Below are 25,610 nucleotides of genomic sequence, written 5' to 3'. Positions count from 1 at the left end.
ACACAAACGCAGATTTTTAGAAGAATATCTCAGCTCTGTTGGTCCATTCAGTGCAAGTGAATGGTGGCCAGAACTTTGAAGGTCTAATAAGTAAAAAATAAAATAAAATAAAAAAAAATAAAAAAGGACATATATATTGATCTGTTTCTCACCCTCACCTATCATATTGTTTCAGAAGACACGGACTTAACTACTGGAGTCATATGGATTACTTTTATGCTGCCTTCATTTGCTTTTTGAGCTTAAAGGTTTTGGAACCTGTTGACTTTCTTTGTATGGACCTACAGAGCTGAGATATTCTTCTAAAAATCTTTGTCTTCAGCAGAAGGAAGTAAGTCATAAATACGGAACATCTCTTTATGGTTCTACACGCATCTACAAACAACATAGAATGGCAGTGAACACTAGCTGGCCAGCACACCCTCATCCACCTTTATTCATTTGGCTTTTTTTTTCCATTCATGGTCCGGGGCTTTGTAGATTAGTGGTTAGATGGACCGATCAGATTATTTTTTCACTTTCCTTAGTGAAATTAATTAATTAATGACATGTTCTAAGACTTCATCAAATTATAGTCCTTCCAGGAATATACTGTACTGTCCGTTGATGGTTATGCTTGGGGATTTGCTATTTGCTGTTGTTTTTGCATAATTCATGAGGTATGTCTGTGCAGGTTTTGGGGACTGTTTTTGTGGGTGTTATTTATTAACATTTAAAAGTAACTGGGAGTTATAGTTCTGTTTTTATGTTTAATGTTAATTATGTAGTTTTATGTTATGACATGGGTTAATTTTTTAGTTACCCTGGGTGAGATTAGTGTTACTTTGAGTTACATGTGATCCTGTTTGAATCAGCTGAAATTTGATCTATTGTTTGCCAGTGAAAGTCTTCAGTGTGATCATTATTGTCTATCAATGGCAGGAAAGTAATGACTCATTGGGGCTGGTCATTTAAATCCAGTGAATTCCCACGCTATATTACTTTTAATGCATGTGCCTATGCCTGAAGCATGCATCTTTTCATGTCAGCAGAAGTTCAGTTGAGGTGTGGGCTGAAAGTGTAGTAAAAGTAGGGAAAAACAATATTTCTGTGTTGAGCTGGCCAGGCCACTTAAACAAACTGAGCAATATTGAAAGTCACATTGTTCGCACTCTTCAGGGAAATCAACCTATGAATTATTTTCTTATAGTTGACTCTGCATATAGTATATATACATTTTAAAAAATGATGCACAGCTTTAACTTCTGCAGATGATTTAGTCCCTAAACTATAGCTAAGTAAACCCACACACACACACAATGTAAAAAATACCACAGCCATCTGTTGCATTGTTGGAATGCTTGAGTCACTGTGGCAATGAATTACAGGTGTATCTCAAGAGAACAGAAAAAAGAGAAAGAAATAGAGGGAGTGAGTGGAAAGAGAGATGAAATGAGGATGGTAGAGAAAGATTCTGGCACAAACACTGGGTTTAAATCATCACTGATCATATATCAGTCCTGCATATAGGGTGTGCCTGTCAGTGTGTGTGTGTGTTAAAGCTGGGGGTGATGGGTGAGGTTTTGGGGGACATACTTAGTTGCAGTAAAGTGAGTCATGAGATAAGAATGTTATGGCTGAAAAACAAACCCTGCCCCCCACCACACACACACACACACACACACAACACTGCGGACAGGTGCCTGTTTCATTACATCATCACACTGCTGCCAATAAAATTCTCTCTCTCTTCCAAACTCTCTCTTTCTCTCTGCATGACTCTTAATCTCTCTCCCTCCCAGTCTTCATCTCTCTCTATCTCAAACATCTCCAGCTATTACAGAGCAGAAGAGAGCTGTGCTTTACTGTCATTGCGTATTATGAGCAGATGTTTTTGAAAGGCCTCAGTGACATTCTCCTCCTGATCTATTTGCACACACTAGTCATCTCTCTCTCCTCAGGAAACACATACAGTGGTATGCAAAATTTGGGCACCCCTGATCAAAATTTCTGTTGCTGTGAATAGCTAAGCGAGCAAAAGATGGCCTGATTTCCAAAAGGCTTAAAGTTAAAGATGACACATTTCTTTAATATTTTAAGCAATTTTACTTTTTTATATGAATCTTTTACAGTTTCAAAATAACAAAAAAGGAAAAGGGCCCGAAGCAAAAGTTTGGGCACCCTGCATGGTCAGTACTTAGTAACACCCCCTGGGAAGTATTACAGCTTGTAAAAGCTTTTCGTGGCCAGCTAAGTGTCTTTCAATTTTTGTTTGGAGGATTTTTGCCCATCTTCCTCGCAAAAGGCTTCTAGTTCTCTGATTCTTGGGCCATCTTGCATGCACTGCTCTTTTGAGGTCTATCCACAGATTTTCGATGATGTTTAGGTTGGGGTACTGTGAGGGCCATGGCAAAACCTTCAGCTTGCACCTCTTGAGGTAGTCCATTGTGGATTTTGGATCATTACCCTGTTGTAGAAGCAATCCTCTTTTCATCGTCAGCTTTTTTTACAGATGGTGTGATGTTTGCTTCCAGAATTTGCTGGTATTTAATTTAATCCATTCTTTCCTCTACCAGTGAAATGTTACCCTGTGCCACTGGCATCAACACAAGCCCAAAGCATGATCGATCCACCCCCATGCTTTATAGTTGGGGAGGTGTTTTTTCATGAAATTCTGCACCCTTTTTTCTCCAAACATACCTTTGCTCATTGCGGCCAAAAAGTTATATTTTAACTTCATCAGTCTGCAAGACTTGTTTCCAAAATGCATCAGGCTTGTTTAGATGTTCATTTGCAAACTTCTGATGCTGAAATTTGTGGTAAGGATGCAGGAAAGGTTTTCTTCTCATGACTCTTCCATGAAGGTCATATTTGTGCAGGTGTCGCTGCACAGTAGAACAGTTAACTGTTCCTGTTAACTACCATTTCTTAATTACATTATGAACTGAGGAAACGGCTACCTGAAAACGCTTTGCTATCTTCTTATAGCCTTCTCCAGCTTTGTGGGCATCATTTATTTTAATTTTCAGAGTGCTAGGTAGCTGCTTAGAGGAGCCCATGGCTGCTGATTGTTGGAACAAGATTTGAGGAGTCAGAGTATGTATAAAGCTTAGAAATGTGCATCACCTGGCCTTTCCAAACGATGATTGTGAACAAGCCATAGCCCTAACAAGCTAATTAAGGTCTGAGACCTTGGAAAAAGTTATCTGAGAGCTCAAATCTCTTGGGGTGCCCAACTTTTGCATGGTGCTCCTTTCCCTTTTTTCACTCTAAAATTGTACAAAATAAAAATAATACACTAATATTGCTTAAAATGTTGAAAAAAAAGTTTCATCTTTAACTTTATGCCTCTTGGAGATTAGTTCATCTTCTACTCACTTAACTATTCACAGCAACAGAAATTTTGACCAGGGGTGCCCAAACTTTTGCATGCCACTGTAAGTCTCACTAAATTATCAAATTCTTTATGTCTCCACTAGAGCTAGGTCATATATATTATATTTATAACATACTTGCGATTCAAAATTAAGCAACATTGTGAATATCTTGTTGGTTTTAATGCACTTTTTATTTGGCCAATATGTTTCCTAACGATTGTGTCATTAGACTAATTTCTTTAAAAACAATGCAAGGTTTCGCATGAACACGCGAGCCACTGTCAACGAGCTTCTCACATGCACTCATGAACATGCAACGGACGTGAAGATTTTCACTGAAATATTACTTACATTTTGGGTTGTTTCTCACCAAAACCTATTGTGTGCCTTCTGAAGACTTGGAATATGATGCACGAATCACATGGACTACATTTATGACACTTTGGGTGCATTTTTAAGCTTTAAAAGACAGCCAGAGATATTAGTTACATTTTCTTTTGTGTTCCGCAGAAGAAAGTCATACAATTTGGAATGACATGAGGGTGAGTACAATCAGAATTCTCAATTTTGTATGAACTATCCCTTAAAATGTGGTTGTCACTTCAAACACTTTGCAGTGTGTAAGTGTCCTATGTCTCCCCCCTCCCCCCCTTACTTTCTCTCTCTCTTCTGGAAAGCAGTTTGACCAGACTTGTCTCAGTTCCAGCTTATTACATGATTAACTATTAGTAACTGGACATGGAAAAAAACGCTGTAGCCCAAACACATGGATCATGATCTTTCATTCAAAGACTGGGCTTGAATTGAATGGCTTTTAATGAACACAAAACCATTTCACAGACATTAAAAACCCTCGACAAAAAAGCAGAGAGAAAGAGGAAATGGACAGAAAGAGAGGGGTTAAGACATGAACATAAGAAGTCTGACGAAAGGAAACCTGACTGTAGGACTGACTGTAGACTTCAGGATTTGACCACAAATCCACACTTAAAATAAACTGAAAATGTGTGTTTTTCACACTTGCTGTTATGTATGGCAGCTGCAATAAACAGAATACCTGATATTCTTACCCGAGTCAAAATGCCAATCCAAATCCTGGGCCGTTGTCCAGGAAGCAAGGAGGACAGTGAGGAGGGCAGGCAATAATGGCAGCATCTGTGTTGCCATAGCAACAGTGACACCTGGTTACCTGTCCGGAGTTGTACTATCTTCAACAGACATAACTGAGGAAGAGAATAAGAGAGAGAGAAATTAAATTAGATTTACTTAATTGCTTTGTAAGACCAAATCCATTATAACAGTACATTTATTATTCAGTATTCATTTTTTGTATATATATATATATATACACACACACACATATACATATATACATATGTATATATATATTGCATAAATAAATCTTTTTTTGTGCCATGAAAACTATTGGCATTGTGACTTTATTTTCATGATAATCAAGCATAAGAAAATACAGCCCCCAAGTTACAGTAATGTAATTAATTTAAAACTTTATCATTAAAGTATTTACACATCATGGTAGTATCTGTTGTACTGTCTTTGATTTTAATCAGAATGATGATCACTTTAAATGTACTAAAGTATGCTTTTCTTTACTGTAGAGCAGTAATTAGAATGTAATGAGAATCATCATTGAGAATAATGAGAATTACAAATCAACTCAAAAGTAAAACATCCAGACGCATTGCAGCAATGAGAATGGAGGGTGGAAATGTGATTAATTGTCATGAAAATAATGTCTATCCAAAAAATCTTAATGATCCTTAAAATTCATTTTCTCTAAGCAAAATGCAATTTATTAATTTTTCTTTTGATTTTGTCATGATATATTAACCTAGGCATGTTTTTGTGAAATTCACCCTATGATGATGTCATAATATGTGATGAAGGAAATCTCCATTGATGAAGCCATTTGGATGGAATAGATATAAACCCTTGATACCACCACACTTACACTGTGGTCCATCAGTCTAAAAAATCTCCCAAACACAAAATACTGCCATTCCAACAGCTACATGTACCAAAACACTACAAAAAGAAAATGAAACTACACAGCACACCATCTTTTCCATGAACACCACCCCTTTGTCTCTGTGAATATGATGTGTTTGTATGTGTGCGCATGGAAGGCATGGAATGAGGGGATATCGGTGTGTGTGTGGTGGCAGCTGTCCCCATGCAGAGTGACAGGGCTAGTTCTGAAGTCTGAGAGAGAGACAGACAGCTGATGCACAGCTGTGCAGACACAAGGACAAAGAGAGAGTAAAAGAGAGCAGGAGAATCTGAAAGGAGGTGTGGAAAAGAGGTGTAGATGAGGCAGCCATGTAATAGAGCCAGCTTAATGGACTGTGTGCTAGTGTGTGCATGCAATATTTTACATAGTGCTGTGTGTGTGAGAGAGTGAGCGCGGCAGCCAGTGCAGCTGACCTGAGATCGAGACAGGCGGTGGCTAACACATACAGAAACAGAAGGGAAGGGAATCTGTGTGTGCCAAATAATACGGTATTGTAACTCAAGTTTTGGTCTCACGTCTGTTGACAATATGGGCAATTACTATTGCGTAACTTTAGCGACCCATCAATAATTTCAATTAATTAAATCCAAACGATTGAGAGGAAGAAAAATTGCAAAAGAAGGTGGAAAAAAACAGAATAATGTACAACTCAGGAAATGAGTATTGCTGTAAACTCAAAGGTGGGGCAAATGTCTCTGTTCAGTTTGATCTGAAAGAACACTTATTTTCCCTATAAGCTCCTGTGTCAGGTTCTTGAAGGACATTTGCTGTATATGCATTACATGGCCAACAGTTTATATGGACCCCCCTTTCTATTTTACAGGTTTGGTTATTCCAATAATTTCAGTGCAGACAAACCATGCTATGGCTCACAATGAACATTCTTTGGGGCCCTTTTCTGCTCCAGCATGACAATATCTCTGTGCACAAAGTGAGGTCCATAAAAGAGACACCCCTTAAGCTAAGAAAACCCTTACTGATAATAGCCTTAGAATGATAACAATGGGTTTTCTTAACCCTTGCAACAAGGGTCCACACTTTAAACTCCTTTAAACACCTTTAGGATGAAATGGAATGGCAACTGCGAGCAAGACCCCATTGCTCAACATCAGTGCACGACCTTGATGAAGGTCTTGTGTCTGAATAGTGAGACAGGGCTATCAACCGAGCAGGAGCCAATAGCCTCGGACCTTGAGCCGTGAGACCAAAATCTATCTGCGTTCCCACCACCGGGTCAAAATCCCGCAGTGTTGCCCTAAAACCCATCCATAATACGCTGCCCTGGTGTCAACAACCAACGACCCAGCCCATTTCACAAGTAAGAGCAAAGCTCAAGCTGAGGTATCATGTTGTTATTTAGTTATCTAGAATATCAAGTTTATATCGTATATAAACATAAGCTAGCTAGCAAGATAAGTTGGCACTGACAACTCACTGACTGTAACTGCCATTGTGTCCCAAGTGGTCTCTCCACTAACAGCAGGACGATGTCCCAGCATACCGTCCATGATCTCGAACCCTGGAAAGTTCTTCCTTTGGGTACCGCTTTGTCCATTGTGCATTTTAATGGATTTGTACTGTGCCCGCAATTTTTTAAATTGTAAAAGTTGTGCACTGGATAGACAACCTGCACGCTCTGCGATCTTGGTGCTGAAACCTCTGACCTGACTCTGACCGCCTTTGAAATTGACACCACCTCAATGCCCAGCTGGCCTTTTGTGGCCCAAAGAGTAATCGGCGGGCAAATGGCTATTGGCCGTTGGCTCCAAGGAGGCACGATGAAGCCCTGGAAGTGACAGTGGGAAAGCAACTGACCCTGGCATGCACTAGCATGCCCTCATTTGGCCCGATAGTGTAAACGTGGCTAATGAGAGCAAAGCTCCACAGTTGTGTCCCAACATATAGTGGAAAGACTTCACAGAAGATTGGAAGCCGTTATAGCAGCAAAGGTTTGGAAATTAAATGTTCAACAAGCACATATGTGAGTGGTGTTCAAGGTAACCACATATTTTTGGCCATGTAGTGCAGCTGTATTATCTTTTAATCTTCCTGTAGGAAGGAGTGAATGGGCTAAACCTCACCAGTGGTTTAAGTCCTGCAAATTCAGTCCAGTGGGAGGGAACTAGTGTGAAATGAAGCCCATATGTACTGTGTTCAGTTTAAATAGACCTTAAACACACTCAAAAGACTCATTACGCTTACATACATCAAAACTCAACCAGAGCCCCTCATTACTTCTTAATTAAAAATGAAACTCATAACTCAGGATGACACAGTTGAGGTCAGACCAGCTCAGGGCTTCCTTCGTTTTGTGTGATTCTGCTCTGGGGAATTTCACACAGTAAATTTGTCAGCTCAGCTCCATTTGACAAAAACCCTCTAAACAAAAAACGGTCTAACTGACTTGCCTGAAGCAAATTCTCACTCACTCACTCACTCACTCACTCACTCACTCACTCACACACACATACACACACACACACACACACACACACACACAAACACCAAGATCTGTCAGTGTTACACCTGCTCATAAGGCAAAAGTGTATGCGACTCCCTTATAACCATCACCCAACCCCTTAGGAGCTACATATCACATCAACTTGAGCAACACATCATCACCCGTTGACAATTACCTTCATGACTGCATCTGCACTGTTTCAACCACCATAGGCAAAATAATGCAATCTTATTACTTTAATGCATTAATGTACTCAATGTTTAGTACTGCATCAGTAAATATTGTGTACAGACAATGTTATTTTTTTATTAAAATAAGCAAAGAAAATACAATAATACTATCATGATGTATACTTTATATTATGTATACTTTTTTCGCATATTTTATAGGCTATTAAGAAATGGTAGGAGGGTAGATATGACATTTTTTTAATGGTCCTAAAAATAGGTCTCTTTTTGGTTATTAAATGTTCTCTCTCTTTCTCTCTCTCTCTCTCTCTCTCCCAATGGTGGGGTGAAACATGACTTGGAAATTTCTTAACAGTTTTAATGATATTTTATCACCCAAATATATCACTATCACTAGCTATGCTGTGTAGTCATCTATAAATTATCTATTGCATTTTGTTAGAGATGAGATCAGACTGGGAAAAATGTCTGGATGCTGTTTAATTCCATGGATTCCTACCATTTTGCACTGACAAATTAAAAAGAAAATTATAGGGACACAAAGCACTGGGAAAGGATTCAAACCTGGGCCTCTTGTATGTACACCACAGCTCAACATGGCCAGAGTACATGCTCTTTATTATGCTCTAACCATTAAGCCACGATTCCGACAAATCCCCGCAAACATTTCCAAAAAACATAGATGTAGGAAAAAGTATGTGAACCCTTGGATTTACTATGGAATTCTATTGGTCAAAAAATTGTATCTGAACATAAACTACTGTAAGTCGCAACAAAGACAAACACAGTCTGCTTATATAACACACACAAAAAATATTAGTTTCCATCTTTATTGAACACAACATGAAAACATTCTCAGTGCTGGATGTAGTATGTAAAACCTTGGGTTTAATAACTGTATAGGGTACTTCCAAAGTACCTATCTATGTTACTGTTTTTTATCATAAATGCTTTTATTTTAACATTTTCTGCCATTATTGCTATTTCATCACCACAACAACATTGTAATGCTGTAATACAACACTGATGGAGAAAAACTGTATTCAGCCCATTTTAAATGACAGCACTGATTGTACCATCCTTCACGCCTTTGTGTACATGTGAGCGTATTATTATGAGGGAGTCCTGCTAAATCTGCCAAGCAGATGCAAAGTTTCCAGCCACTCTGACCAAATCTGCAGAGAATGACTGTAACAGTGTGTGAGTTCACACTGGCATAAGAAAGAAGCGGTGAGTAACAGCCGCTCTGAAATGGGCCTCAGCTCCATTGTTCTGATGTTTTCCTTTAAACATCAGATAAGAGGGACTTTCCTCAGTGGCCATGTGACCTATGAGTCTTTGGATCAAAGAGTCTGACCTCACAAAATCACAGCTCTGCTGAATTTGGCAACTTGAATCTGAGAGTGGTTTGAAGACAGATTTTTTACACTTGGCCACACGATTTTCAAGGCAAATCATGACTCGGGTGTGCGTCAGTTGCCGGAGTGCGTCAGCCGCATGGATGAGCCATTCCTCCGGCAGTCCAGCCAAGATGACCGTTAACTTGTGAAAAACCTGTGGCTGGTAGGAAGGGGATATAAGAATGTATGACTTAGTCAATGAACAGGAAAAGAGTCAGAGATCAGAGAGAGGGCAAATGAGGGAGAGCAATCAAGAGTGAAATGAGTAGCAACTAGGACTGAGCGATATATTGATTAAACACATGATTTTACTGAGGATTTCAAATAAGCAACATTGTAAATGTGCTGCTTATTTAAAACATCATCAAAAACGGTGTTAGAGTCGGCAGGTATTTGTTTGCTTCATCTCTAACAAAATGTTCGCAGAAGTCTCCACGTGGCATTTTTTATGTATTAAAATGTATCATAGCTTAAATATCTAACAACAGTATATACTGTTATGTAAATGATTAAATCTTTTTTCTCGTACTCATTTAGTGAAAACAGTATGGAAAACATGCATTTATTTTTTCAAATATAGTTTTACTGTATTTTACTTGTATTAAACAATGAATCTTGACAATAGTGGCTGTTTGTTAAAAACGATGGTTCCTCTTATTTGAAAAAAAAAAAAAATCCCCTATTAAGCCATCTCAGAGTAAATACATATTTATATATTTCTGTAACATTGTAAAAAGGCTGAAAGGATATAGATGTAAGAGATGTAATTATTTAACAATATCACTAAGCCCTAGTGGGAACCAGATGAAAAAAAAAAAAAAAAAAAAAAAAAAGAAGAAGAGAAAGAGAACAGAAAATGAACAAAAGGTAATGAAGGTTGAATAATGGCAGGAAGGTTTAGTCATTATAATATTTTACTGGAATTGTCTGGAGAGGGCCAAATGAAACCTTCCCTTTTGCACCTCATCTACATCTAAACACACACACTCACCAGACATTACATGGATTTGACCTTCCAGGTACACTTCTGCCCTTGTCTAATTGAACTCTTCTAGTTACAAACACTCACTCCATAGCTGACAGTTCCCACAGTACACCCAGGCCATTTGAACAGGAAGCCAAATCCAAAGCTTTCCCATCCACAGATATCCAGACTGAGAGCATCACTCTATTCAGTTTCCTGATCAGTGAGTGCACTCATGAAATTCAAAACATAAGATGTTTTTTTAAAGAGCACCTATTATGGTTTTTAAACGTGCCTAATTTTGTTTTAAAGGTCTCATACAATAGATTTACATGCATCCAATGTCAAAAAACACTTTAATTTGCTCATAATTTAAATTGCAGCATTACCTTTTTTCCCAGTGTCAAAAACGACTCGTTCAATGATCCGTTCTAAAGGCCTCATTCTAAACTCCTCATTTCAGAGAGCCTACTCTGCTCTGATTGGTCAGATGTCCCAGTCTGTTGTGATTGGTCTACCGCTTAGTGTAGTGTTTGAGGGCGGGTCAAAGCTGTTCGCGAGCAGCCAATGAAGACCAGAGGCGGGTTTTTTGTTACCAAATTACGTAGGTTAGTACCGGAAGTAAGTCTGGAATTACTAACGACTCGTTTCAGGTGTTCAGAATCAGTTCTTTCTTTTGGGAGTCAATAACTCCATTTGTTGTGCACTTTGATTTTTGAAACTTTGCAGACTTTTTTTTACATTCACAAACAGCTATATAACACACTACATGAAAGGTAATATTTGAAAAACCATAATAGGTGCTCTTTAAGTAACCATCTGTGTTGATCTGCCAAATACCAAGACATCTCATCGATGCGGTCAAATATTCCACTGGTGGCAGAATGTGTCTCATAGAATAAACATCTAACAGTCTTTCACATTTTATTAAGTCAAACCTCTTTTTGTGTGTAAATTAATTTAAAATGTTGTTTAAAATGAGAGATCGGGAGGAGGTTGTTCATCTTATCCAAGATATTTAACAGCCTGGTTACCTCATTCCGTTGAAATTCTCCCAGTGGCGTCCCCCCAAAACCCCAACTCCACATTTAATTCTAATATCTCTATTATTTATTCATTAAATGTAATTAAGTAGTCCAGGGGAGCTTAAAGCCTGAATCGAGTCTAGTGCTTCCGTTACAGGCAAATGGAACCCAATCTGTTTACAGTTTCAGCATCATAGGATTAAATTAACATTTATTGTATAAATTAGACTAAAAGGCCAGGCAACACTGTTGATCAGTGAGTGAATTAAAAGCCCTTTTATTTCAACCTTTTATCATTTAAAATACTACCAGAATAGCACTGAGGGGGGAATTTAATCAAGAATAAATTGCACCGGCTGATAGCATTATTTATTTGCTCACGCTGTCTGCGCAGTTTTAGCACCCAAATCAAAGGTACACACACATTCACACACACACAAACACACACACACAAAAGGCGCTAAAAATGTTTCCCTCATCTTTCAGGCATTGATCTTCATGGTAGAATGTCAAGGATACAGGCAGCAGACTAGCATGATCTGGTACACTTTAAAATGCTGAAATGGTGCTCAACAGTTTTAATAACACTTCTGATCAATCATTTGATGAATTACAGTTGCCATGATCACTAGAAAAACTTACAAATGTCTCTTTTAAAATATATTTGTTTACCGTCTGCTTTCTCAGCTGGTAATAGCACAACATTATTGCACAAGACAAACAGAGCTGACTTTGTTAATAAGGTTCAATCTAAAATAAGCCTAACTTACATAGAAACATGTGAAAAACAATTACAATGGACTTAATTTAAATACACATGCCGCAGTGCTATTTAACAGCATATAGAGTCTATTTAAACTGGATTGCGGGTACTTAGTGAAGAAGACGCAGGTTTTTGCACTGAAATACAGTGTGCAAAAACGGCACAACTGTAATAAAATAATATTAATCTATCCCTGAATGTCTTCACATTCAGTGTAAACATGCAGGGATAGATTTAGTTTTGCAACACAATATAACAGTTTAAATAAACCGTAACAGAGTTTGAGAGAGACTGCAGTATGTGACAGACCTGTGTAACTCTTGCAATGACCAGCTAGAAAACAGTCAGTTGACGCACATCACACATGCGTACAAAAACACAAACAGCAAAGTGAATCCACACTCTTCACACACAGGCAGTTTCTGCAATGGTTAAAATGTCGAGTAAAGAATGGAGCTGAGAGAGAAATGTGCACAGAAAGGGATGTTTTACTGCTCCATTGTCCAACTGTTTATAAAGAATTAGAACACTTTTGCTTTAGACCATGGAGAACAAATTGGACAAGAAATAATAAAAGATGAGCAAAGACTTTAGAAAATAGTATAGAAGTCAAATAATTTAAAACAGGTGAAAAGAAGAGAAAGGCATTATTAAAAAAAAAGGAGAAAAGCATAAAGTGAGGGAAAGTAAGAAATGGAGAGAACAGGTCAAACGGGAAAGTGTATTGTAAAGCTAAGCACAACGAACAGTAAAGAAAGAAAGAAAGCATCTTAAAGCAGATTAAAGGTGCTGGAAGCGAATTTTTCATGGAAAAGTATGCAAAAAATGTTCCTACACCCTTAAAGATAGTAGTGAAATAAATGTCCTGAGATATCTCACCAGTCTCTGTGACAGCTGTAGACTTGGAAACAGCAAACAAAAATGTGTCTGCGGGCCGCAGACATTGACGCTTTTCATCTGTCAATTATTTTGCTTGTTCTCATAGTGTTGTATTTGAAGTGGATCATTAAGGCTGTGATTCATAATGTTTGTCAGCTGAGGGCGCTATTGTGCCACTGTTGAATTTGACAGCCACAGGAACAAATTCTGCTCTTTTGCTCGGTTTTGGTCTCAAAATTATATTTGGAGGGCGGGGTTTTGGAATGAGGGGGTGTGGCTAATTCAACAGCTCAGTCAGGTGAAAGCTTCAGAACCACTGATATATAAATAGAACTGGATCGCTGATGCAACTTTAAACTGCCAGCAGGAGGTGAAGCCACTGGAAGTGTTCGAGCAGTCATTTTAGTGAGCCCAAACTCTTATAAAGCATCAATGTCTGACAGGCGAAAACACCCCCGTTTCACCGTCTACGACCTGCGGATACGACAGTTGCATTTCGCCCTCTAGTGACAATCTTTTTTAATGTTTAATTAGCTTGTTATGGATAATATTCGTTATGAGGGAGAAGCTATACACCGGTCGTGAAGTCACGATTTGAAGCATTCACCTGCCCCAGGTGTTCAGTCTATCAATGCAGCACAACAATCACCAAAGAAAGCGGGAAAACTGTCCACAAGTTGAAAAGTAGGAAAAGCTGTAATATCTGCTTGTCCTGACTTTAAAAAAGTCAGAACCGGGATTTCTAAATCGTCCTAAATGCCCGGGATTTGCTTGTTTTCATACTGAAGTGCTCTCTGTAGTCATTCATGGATACGTGTCATAAATATGTGTTCGTATGCCATTTAAATCTAGCGTATCAGTTTAATTTGAACCAACTTTGCTTTGCATGTCTCCCTCTCTGCGGGTCCGCTGTGCGTGTGATAGAGGAAGCTAGTGCGTGCTCTTATTCAAGTGACTGCGAGAACAAGGCACTTTTTGATAAAAACACAAGACAAGTAACTCTGAACAAACACTTCGATTATCACAATAAATAAGTCTGAAAATGTCTGTTTGTATGTTACCTCAGTTTCAGTGAAATTGTTTACATTCAGCTGATCTGTTCACTGATTAAGTTTGTTAGAGGTGGATACTGTTTGTTATACAGTAGATATACATAACTCGCTTGGGCTTTCAAGAAACAGGAAAAATTTCAGACTTTAAATAAATAAATAAATAAATACATGTGTGGGACCTTTGCGTTCTAGGGATGTACATGCCGATTCCTGATATAAAATATGTGACTGAATGATTAATGTTTACTCGCTGAAATGAGATGATTTTAATAGGTACACTGGAATGATTGGGCACAGCAATATGGCAGTGCAGTGGCACTGATATGATGTCATGAGCAATCCAGTTCTATATATATATACAGTGCATCCAGAAAGTATTCACAGCGCTTCACTTTTTCTACATTTTGTTATGTTACAGCCTTATTCCAAAATGGATTAAATTCATTATTTTCCTCAAAATTCTACAAACAATACCCCATAAAGACAATGTGAAAGAAGTTTGTTTGAAATCTTTGCAAATGTATTTAAAAAAAAAAAAATGAAAAAAAAAAAAAAAATCACATGTACATAAGTATTCACAGCCTTTGCTCAATACATTGTTGAAGCACCTTTGGCACCAATTACAGCCTCAAGTCTTTTTGAGTATGATGCTACAAGCTTGGCACACCTATTTTTGGGCAGTTTCTCTCATTCTTCTTTGCAGGACCTCTCAAGCTCCATCAGGTTGGATGGGGAGCGTCGGTGCACAGCCATTTTCAGATCTCTCCAGAGATGTTCAATTGGGTTCAAGTCTGGGCTCTGGCTGGGCCACTCAAGGACATTCACAGAGTTGTCCCGGAGCCACTCCTTTGTTATCTTGGCTGTGTGCTTAGGGTCATTGTCCTGTTGGAAGATGAACCTTCGCCCCAGTCTGAGGTCCAGAGCGCTCTGGAGCAGGTTTTCATCAAGGATGTCTCTGTACATTGCTGCATTCATCTTTCCCTCGATCCTGACTAGTCTCCCAGTTCCTGCTGCTGAAAAACATCCCCACAGCATGATGCTGCCACCACCATGCTTCACTATAGGGATGGTATTGGCCAGGTGATGAGCGGTGCCTGGTTTCCTCCAGACATGACGCTTGCCATTCAGGCCAAAGAGTTCAATCTTTGTTTCTCATGGTCTGAGAGTCCTTCAGGTGCCTTTTGGCAAAAACTGAGGAGTGGCTTCCGTCTGGCCACTCTACCATGCAGGCCTGATTGGTGGAGTGCTGCAGAGATGGTTGTTCTTCTGGAAGGTTCTCCTCTCTCCACAGAGAAATGCTGGAGCTCTATCAGAGTGACTATTGGGTTCTTGGTCACCTCCCTGACGAAGGCCCTTCTCCCCCAGCTCAGTTTGGCTGGGCGGCCAGCTCTAGGAAGAGTCCTGGTGATTCCAAACTTCTTCCATTTACAGATGATGGAGGCCACTATGCTCATTGGGACCTTCAATGCTGCAGAAATTTTTCTGTACCCTTCCCCAGACTCATTTAAATATTCTGTCAATGTAATGCAGTCTAGGGGATTTTTGGACACTTTGAAAAGGCTTAAATGATGCCTTCGCAGGGCTTTTCGATGGAAGAATAATAATGGTAGCCAAGCTGTTGGGTCGTTCCAAACAGAATTTCCCCCAAAATTACCAAATGACCACTATTTTTGAGCCCCACATCTTTTAGCCCTTCAAAGCTCTCACAATGGAGGGTAAAGTCTTTGAAGGAAATAGGGTGTAGGGATGATCACTTCTGAATGGAACGCACCTCATCATTCAGATGAGTTAGTAAATATATAGCAGCACAAGCCAGAACTGCCTGAACTCTTTGCCGAATTTCACCAAACCCTTACATAGATACTGTAGAAGCCTACTGTATTTGTTAAATTCATCAATATTTAAAGTGTTTAATGAAGTTAAAATATTTAATAATTAATATGGCCTAGGGCTGGACGATACAGCTAAAAAATTTATCACGGTATAATGTTTCATATAATCCGGTATCAATAATTATTGATACATTTTAATAACCTTCTTTAAACAAAGACCAGTAGAAAAAAGGTTTGAATTTAACCACAGTATTTTTAATTAACCCACTCTATTAAGGCAAACAAAAAAAATTATTTGTTTTTCTTAGATCTTATATGAAGATTAAATAAATAAGTGTTAAAGAAACTCTTGAACTTAATAAATAAAATGTTACAAAAATCGTTTGGAGGATTTCTTAAAAGGCATTGTTGCCGAGTACCTCTGCATCGTGGACTGCTTGTGGGTTGTTCGTTGAGGTGAGGTAGATGTTGGTCGTGGCGGACAACATGCTGCATATTCCAAAGGGTGGAAGCGGTTAAGGTGATGAAATAAGTTGCTTGTGTTTCCGTACTTGGCCGGGACGTTTTTCTTTTTTTTTTTTTTTCGCAAAGCTTACACACAACGGTGTTCTGATGTTGGTCAGATGTAAAGAAACCAAAAAACTGCCACACTGGCGAGCTGACATCCTTTTTTATTCACAATCTCCTCATCACTGGCAAGCACGGCACTCATTTTCGCATGTGTTCGTGTGTTCTGATGTCACATGGCGATGGCGCAACCGAACCCCACAGCAACGCAAATTGTTATTGGCTGTTTGCTTGTCACTTGTTGCACGCTCCTTTATCAAGCCACATGATAGGCTGTTTATGATCCAGGGACGGCGCACGCTTGAGGGTTGTTCAAGCAACCAAACTTCATGTATATATACATTTTAATGCATTTAAGTGAAACTATCGAGCGTTATATCGAACATTTTTTATATCATTATCGATAAAGGTGTACCGTCGATAAATACCGAAACCGTTTTATCGCCCAGCCCTAATATGGCCCCTTTAAATATATGCATTTTGTATGCGTAATCTGTAGCATTTACATTGAGTTTACATTATGAATGACAAACGTACTGTCTCTTTAAGAACAGTGGCGTGTTTTGGTTGAGTGGTTTCTTTACCACATCTGTGCTGTGTTTGAATTAATCTGACTGTAAATAACAGAACAGGTATTAAAAGAGACTTAAATCAATAAAAAAATCGATTGCGTAGATCTCAACTTAAAAAGATAATTGGACCAGGGGGACCCTAAAAGAAAATTGGCCCGGGGCCCTTGCTAATCCGCCACTGCTGGGTAGGATATGGTAGTACAGATTCTCAATGCAAATGTTTTTTCACTGTTAAAACACTTTTACATTACAAAGAATAGGGATGCAAATGAGTTTCCCTCAGTATTTAAATTACATAACGTGGCTTAAAATAATTGAATCGAGAAAAAATTAAAGGCTGCATCAAACTATTTACATATACGAGCTACTTCTGTTATCGATTCATCTAATTATGTTTCAAAACAGTCTGTCCACTTTGTGTTAGGTGATGTATCAATTCTTCCTGCATGGGTGAATCATTCGGAAAAACACTCGAGAGTTTAGTTTGTCCATCTCACTGCTGTTCTGAGACAGCAAATTTGTTCAAAGCTGGGTGCTGTGAGCAGAACTGGCTGTAATGTTTCACTTTGCGGTTACTCCTTGAAGTAAGTCATTAATGAACGCCGAACCCTTATGCAAGAATGATTCAAGAAAATTCTCAGAAAGTAAACAGCACTGCCAGTAGGGTTCATATAAACAAGCCAAGGATATATCAACATTGATTTCCTCATTGATCCAAGCTACAACACAGGGGTTATTTTTATCTCTAAATACATGAAGAGTAAATAATAAAGCTAAAAATGTGAATCACACAAAAAATGTTATCTCTAAGAGTCTATGGCAGCATTATGAATGCATAAGCAACTATTAAAGAAACAGGCTTAAGAACCGGACACAAAGAGATTTAAAAAAAAAAAAACTCCTTTTGAAAGTGTTTAAGCCTTGTAAAAAAGAAGCAAATCTGGAAGTGGTGCAAATATAGGAAAATGAAGATAGAGTAAGTAAGACAGAACTGAAAGATGTAGTGACGGCTGGATGGACAAACAAGTTCGTTCAATAAGAAGAAGGGACAGCTTGGAGACAGGGATGGAAGAGAGGAGACAAACATAATGTGATATGAAATGAGACAGATTGCTCAGGAGAATGAAGTGCGCATTGAAGGTATGAGAAGTAAAGAGAGAGAGAAAGGTATAGGGCGTGTCAAAAGGCAATTTAATAGATGAAATATGATAGTCTGACATTAGTTCCAACTCAGAGGACGTTTTCATTTGGTATGCCACTCATGTCGCTCCCTCTCACTTTCAATTCTCCTTCAATCACACTATTACTACACATCACACACTAGTGGGGGAGCTCACAGATAATTCTTCCGATTACAGTGGTATGAGAGTGTGGACAAAACGGCATAGATACAGTACCGGTGACGAACAACTCATTGTGAGGTTAAACAGAAACACTCATATAAACAGAGGATGAAGATGAGGCTGGGGAGAACTTCAGGATGAGATAAAGGCAGGTGAATGGCAAAGGAAAGTGATTTATAGAAAAGCCAAACCTCCCTGAAATAAGGCCCCAGCACACAGAGCTCTGGGCTATAATAAAGCCCACACTGCCCAAATCAAGACATTCGGCCCCCTTTTGCTCAATGTGTGCTTGCTTACACACACACACATTCCTCTGTACCCCACTTGACACTTGGTCCCCTCCCCTGGTGACACAGCACAACTCACTGCACTTTTCTTTGTGTCCTTATGCACAAGTCTCCAAAAAACCTTTCAGACAGAGTGAGCATAGAGGAGAAATGGGAGATGGAAAAGGGGGATGGGGGGAATTTTCAGCTATGTGGTGCATTCATTATCATCTCTTCAGAACATGCTTTTGAGCATACTCTGCGTTTTCTTTTTTCTCCTCAGTTCCTAAACCTCTGTTTAGAGAAACACCCCTTAATACATTTTCCATAAACATTGTTTCTCCAATAAAGACCATAGTTATTACAATTATTGTTAGCAAATATTTACAACAGTGATAAATTGGTAATTGCCACTGCCATCACAAAAAAATCAAAAATAAAATACAAAGTGACTGAAAGCTTCAGAGACATGTTTAAATGAGATCCCATATTAGCTTATTATGATTTCACAGTATTAAAGGATTAGTTCACCCAAAATTGAAAATTCTCTCATCATTTACGCACCCTAATGCCATCCCAGATGTGTATGACTTTCTTTCTTCAGCAGAACACAAATAAAGATTTTTAGAAGAATATTTCAGCTCTGGAGGTCCATACAATGCAAATGAAGTGTCCAGAACATTGAAGCACCAAAAAGGACATAAAGGCAGCATAAACGTAATCCATAAGACTTAAATGGTTAAATCGATGGGTGAGAAACAATATTTAAGTCATTTTTACTATCAATCTCCACTTTCACTTTTACATTCTTCTGTTTTTGGCTATTCACATTCTTCCTGCTTATCGCCACCTACTGGGCAGGGAGAATTTTTAGTAAAAAAAGGACTTAAATATTGATCTGTTTCTAAACCACCCACTATCATACTGCTTTATTTACGCTGCCTTTATTTCCTTTTTGGAGCTTCAAAGTTCTGGTCACCATTCACTTGCATTGTATGAACTTAAGAGCTGAAATGTTCTTCTAAAAACCTTTGTTTGCTGGTCATCAAAAAGAAAGAAAGTCATATGGCTTGAGGATGAGTAAATTAGAGATTTTTCATTTTTCGGGGTGAAATATCCCTTTAATAACTATTGTATTTTGGCGGAAACTATGGTAGTATGGTTACATAAATATATATTCAAAAGTCCATTCAATTGACTTTTTTTTCTTGTTGCTTGTTCATTTTAAGAGCTTTGCAACACTGAGGTGGCTTGTGTGGGTTCGTGGTCTCTAGTCACACAGTATAAACTCACTCTAGTGACTCTGGTCCGTCTATTGGGTCTCGCGCTGTCTAAGGTCACCTCTCGCGCGGAAGGTTCGCAGAACTACCGAAACCACCTGGGCGCATGAGCTAATCGTAAAAATGGCAGTTATATTGAGCTCATTCGTCCAGTTAGTGTAAGGTATCATTACCCGTATCGCAACTCAGTGTCCGGCATGCACAGAATTTAATTGCGCTAGAGGCGCGCGCATTGTGCTGAGGGGGCTTTTTGTAATGCATCCACATCTGATTATTTCAACTTAGCGCAACATTACTATCCTATAATTCAAATACGCTACTTTTTAGAGGCTGTTAAAGAAAGATTAAACAAAATGTCACGGTGGCTTAATGTGGTAGACCGTTATTTACATAAAAATTGTAAATCAGACACCATGAGCAATTGTAAATTAGTTCATAGTGCGCTATCACGCGCAGGTCTGATAAAATATTTGCATTATATATATATATATATATATATATATATATATATATATATATATATATATATATATATTACTGATTTAACACAGTGTCTAGCGTGTTTTTTTGAGACTGCTATGTAATTACAGTTAAAAGCGAGATCGCGGCAGCCCATAAATACCATCTGACGCGTAATGCCAGGGCCACAGGTGGGTAAATATACCACCAGAATGACCCACATCAGTTTAAAAGCGATTTCACAGTATCTGCTCTAATAAATAGTCATTAAACCAGGCTTCCAGCCAGGTATCATAACCAGAAACCCTTTAAATTAAGAGAGCGGGTGTGAATATTAATAACAACTTCACCGTGACCACAAACACGACCTCGCGACAGACCGAGCACATTCCCCGGTACCATGGCAGGCGTCCAAACTGTCCTCACACATTCACACACCGAGACTTCTGGCCGCCATGCACGAGACAAAGACGGTGAAGTTAACTCGAGCGACGACTTGACACATTTCAGCATAATCTTAAAAACTACTGGAATTAAATGGATAGTTTCCACGCGGTGGTCGACACAACATGGACCATCGCAATCCGAGAATCCACGGTGCATTTACACACCAAACATGCATGACAGCATGTTCCGGATAAATACACGACACATGTACATGTGTGTGTATATATCTATATTCACGCAGCCTGTGTGCAAGCAAGTATTCCGTGTATGTTTTGATAACTTACCTAGAAGTGTGTCAGCAAGCTTAAAAGTGTCGACACGCGAAAACGTCTCCCTCCTTTTTTCTCCTGATCTTCTTTTTAATCCGAGTGGTTCACTTTGGCAGGTTGTTTTTACACTAAGAGGCAAATATAGTCCGGCATAGTCTAATGAGTTTGTGCTTATACCCACTAAAGCACCAAATGGATAAACTGAATCAAGAAGGCGAAAGACATTCAGAAAGTTTTTTTTAAAGGAGGCAAGTTGTACGTCCCACACTCGACAAGTTTGAACAATGTTCTGTTAGATCCCACTACTCTATTACGCAGGGAAAAACAAGCGCAAACTACATGGACGACCGTATTTATTTCTCAATCACAGCTCCTCTCTTGGTTTTAGACCTCTCCCTCTCTCTCTTCCCCTCAGGGCTTGCAAACTCAACCAGGTGCTCATTTACATAACTGCACTAGCTGCGTCCAATGGCTGGCCTCTATCAGGTGCCTGTTTGAATATTTCATGAGGTAATTGACCAATCCGAAGCGAGTAATGGAAGGAACCCGTGACCTGGCAGCGCCGCTGTAGATGATACTTGATGCGGACCTCTGAGAGACTTTTTTTTTTAAAAAGTGTTACAGGAACGCAGAGATTGGGCCGGGGAATATGAAATGTAATATTACTGGAAAGGAAACAACAGGATTTACATTGCTAACCCTTCCCAGTGTCCGCTGTAACACTTGACTTATTCAGAGTAGCGCCATATTTGACTTTTGAGGGGAATTGAAATGAGGCTGTGAGCAGGGTCAGCAGATGACAAATAATGTGTCCAAGAATTTGTTTGCCCTATATGAAGATGCTAGGTTAAAATGTTCATGAGTTATAAAGGAATGTATAAGGGAAAGTGTGTATTTTAGGTGCTGTGACAAGACGACATTTCAAGTTTTTCACCATTTTAATCCATTTAAACTTTTTCTTAGAAGTATAAATAAACTAGTGTCTGAGTTAAAATGAGGTCATGGAAACGGCATAATAATTACAGTATACAAGATAAGAAAATGCTGTTTAAAATAGATTTAGATGAAGAACACAAGGTCACAACATAAATACCCACATAACAACAGTATGTGTAAATGTTTATTTAGTGCAACATAATCAATGAAAACAAATAGTTGGCTAGAATATGTCCAAAGGTGAATAAAAGTTTGTTTAACAAAAGGGATTGTTCACCCAAAAATGACAATTCTCTCATCATTTACATCATGACTTTCTTCCCACAATTTCTTCTGCAATTTCAAAACACAAACGAAGATTTTTAGAAGCTCTGTAGGTCCATACAATGCAAGTGAATGGTGCCAGAACTTTGAAGCGCCAAAAAGGACATAAAGGCAGCGTAAAAGTAATCCATATGACTCCAGTAGTCAAATCCATGTCTTCAGAAACTAATTATAAGTTTGGGTGAGAAACAGATCAATATTTAAGTCCTTACACTATCAGTCTCCACTTTCAGGGAGGAGAATTTATGGTAAAAAAAAAAAAAAAAGGACTTAAATATCGATCTGTTTCTCACTCACACCTATCATTTTGTTTCTGAAGACATAGATTTAACCAATAAGGTCATATGATTTACTTTTATGCTGCCTTTATGTGCTTTTGGAGCTTCAAAGTTCAGGTCACCATTAACTTGCTTTCATGGACCTACAGAGCTGAAATGTTCTAAAAATCTTCCTTTGTGTTCTGCAACAGAAAGAAATGCATACATATCTGAGATGGCATGAGGGTGAGTAAATGATGAGAGAATTTTAATTTTTGGGTGAAAGGAGACATTTATTATTAAAGGAGTTTGATAAATATCAAAAAGTTATGTTAGCAGATTTCCTATAAATTGCAGATTTGATGTTAGGGGTCATATTGATGCAAATACCCTAGATGTGTGTGTCGAGAGACTTCCCTCTTTGTAGTTTTAAAAGATTGCATTATTACAGAGTAAGATTCCAACAATATACCATTATGTCCTCAGGCCAGACAGTAAAGACAGTGTTTTAACAGACTAAAAACCTGAGCTCTCAGAGGCAATGAGGTCAGATAAGAAGGAAGAGTAAAGAAAAAGAAATGTCTTTAGCACTAGAAAGATCAAGCACTAGGTTGGATTATACTCATGCACAGGAGATTTAAAAGGGTGTGGTGCTTTAATGTCAGTGAAAAGTGATATTAAAGGTAAATAGGACAGGTACAGGAGGGTGGATGAATGAAAGAGAGAACTATTCCACAGCTATGTGTTGCTACTTGCCCATCCATTGGAAGGAGATGGGAATTGGAAACTTGTTGGCAGTTATTCAGTAACACTTAGGTATATAGTGGACTGAGTTAGACAGCAGTCTACCTAGTGTGTCAATATTGTCTCTCAAAGCACATTGACCGCAAGCATTGTGTATGAGCTTGAGTATGTGTGTGTGTGTGTTTGTGCAAAGTTATTGCTTTTTATGGCACAGAAAGTATTTGCACAGGGAGAGCGAGAGCAAAAGAGCGCATTTAAGACAACAAGAAAAAGAGATCATTTAACACCTTAGGCATGGAACTGAGAGGTGTGTTGAGAAAGATACAGTAGAAAGAGAGTGGAGAGTAAAATTGTCAAAAGAGTCCTGTTTGAAACTTTGCTGTGACTTGCCATTTTGTTTTGTATAAGGGAAACTCATTTTTCTCAACTCTTTCTTTTGTCCTCTTTGCTCCGAAAGAACAATGGTGCATGGCCTGGTTTGACTTTACATATGATTAACTATAGCTCTTGAACACACACACAAACACACACACACACACGTTGGTGCGGCTATCCTTATGAGGACTCTCCATAGACATAATGATTTTTATGCTGTACAAACTATAGATTCTATCCTCTAACCCTAACCCTAAACCTAACCCTCACAAAAAACTTTCTGCATTTTTACATTTTCAAACAAACATCATTTAGTATGTTTTTTAAGAGATTTGAATTATGGGGACACTAGAAATGTCCTCATAAACCACATAGCATAATACCTTTGTAATTACCAGTTTGTAACCTAAAAAAAGTCCTCGTAAACCACCCAAACACACACACACACACACACACGCACGCATACACAAACATACTTGTAATGGTTACTCCAACCGCTTGGTTCTTCTTGCTCCCATTTCGCTTTGTTTGTTTTACTGGCGGATTCAATTTCTGCAATTCTGTGGTTAATTAAGTTGGGAAGCATCAACTCATATTTCAATATGAAATTTAATTGACTGAAGGGGAGATGTTTCAAGTGATGCAACTAATCTTTCATGTTTTATTATGAAAATCAATACTGTGCAGGCCATTTTCACCACAGCATAATAAAACACAGAGGGCATGTCCTTGTGCAGAGCTCATTTTACCAGGATACCACAAGAAAACAGGATCTATAACTTTTCTACAGTGTCAGAAACAGGGGTTTCTTTGCCACAGGCTTAACTCGTGAAATGGCTCTTGGCAAGCTGGTCACTTCTTCCTCTCCTTCTCCCTTTCTTCCCACTTCTGTTTCTCTGTTTTTCACTCCCTCCCTTTTTTACTTACCACTCTCCAGCTGGCCTAGCTTGTGTGTTGCACTGGCAACCTCTGATCCCCCTATAATTTTGCAATGACCTTTGCACATTGTTTCCACATCTTTCACTGGCTTTGTCTCACTTCTCTTCCTAAAGATAAGGCTCTGTTACGCTTGTTGCGAATTGCTCTTTTTTTCAATAGATCTCTTCTGCAGCCATATTTTCTTTCTCGTTCCTTCTCTCTGTCTCTCTCTCCCTCTCCTTCTTTCCAACCCCCACTTGATGCAGCAAAGCATGAAAAGCAGGCCTGATCCTGTGTGGAATTCACTGTGAAAGATATAGAGGGATGGAGAGAGAGGAATAGGAGGTAAATCTGACCAGATAAATCTTTGTTAAAGGAATAGTTCATTAAAAAAATGAAAACTCTGTCATCATTTACTCACCTCCAAGCCTGTATGACTTTTGTCTGTGGAACACATATCTTTTTTAAAGAAAATCCTGGCCAATGTTTTCCATATAATGACAGTGAATGATTACAAGACCTCACATTGCATGAATTGTATGGCTTCAGATTACTTGAAAAATAATGAATCTTATGATTCTTTTACAATGCTTTTTTTTTTTTTTTTTTGTTTCTTCTTCTTCTTTAATTTTTACTGGAACTTAACAGTCCCAGTCCACTCAATTTCATTTTATGGTAAAGAGTGGCCAGGATATTGTGTTCACACAGAAAGTCATATATGTTTGGTACAACATCAGGGGTAGTAAATAATTACAGAATTTTCATTTTGTGTGGGCTATCCTTTGAAGCTGGATAGACAGCAAAAATGAGAATGATAAGGAAGGGAGACAGAAAGTTTCTGTTAATTAAAGTTTCACCCTGAGAGAAGCCTGTAATGCATCACATTATCATATATTTGAAT

At 38.6% G+C, this 25,610-nt stretch overlaps 1 protein-coding gene across 2 annotated transcripts in view; it reads right to left on the bottom strand.

Annotated features, from left to right (window-relative positions):
* Positions 1–21,512, bottom strand: part of LOC127452782 (epithelial discoidin domain-containing receptor 1-like) — a 54,661-nt gene extending 33,149 nt beyond the window's left edge. For both annotated transcript variants that reach the window (XM_051718490.1, XM_051718491.1), the window contains exons 1-2: positions 21,171–21,512; positions 4,427–4,579 (exon numbers count right to left, since the gene is read on the bottom strand). In XM_051718490.1, coding sequence (XP_051574450.1) covers positions 4,427–4,523 — 97 coding nt within the window. In that variant the 5' untranslated portion in view covers positions 4,524–4,579; positions 21,171–21,512. The remainder of the gene's footprint in view (positions 1–4,426; positions 4,580–21,170) is intronic.
* Between the last annotated feature and the right edge of the window lie 4,098 nt (positions 21,513–25,610).

Source organism: Myxocyprinus asiaticus, chromosome 15 (genome assembly GCF_019703515.2).
Source record: "Myxocyprinus asiaticus isolate MX2 ecotype Aquarium Trade chromosome 15, UBuf_Myxa_2, whole genome shotgun sequence".
Classification (NCBI taxonomy): Eukaryota; Metazoa; Chordata; class Actinopteri; order Cypriniformes; family Catostomidae; genus Myxocyprinus; species Myxocyprinus asiaticus.
Note: the sequence above shows the minus strand (reverse complement) of the source record. Positions and strands in the feature narration are given on the sequence as shown.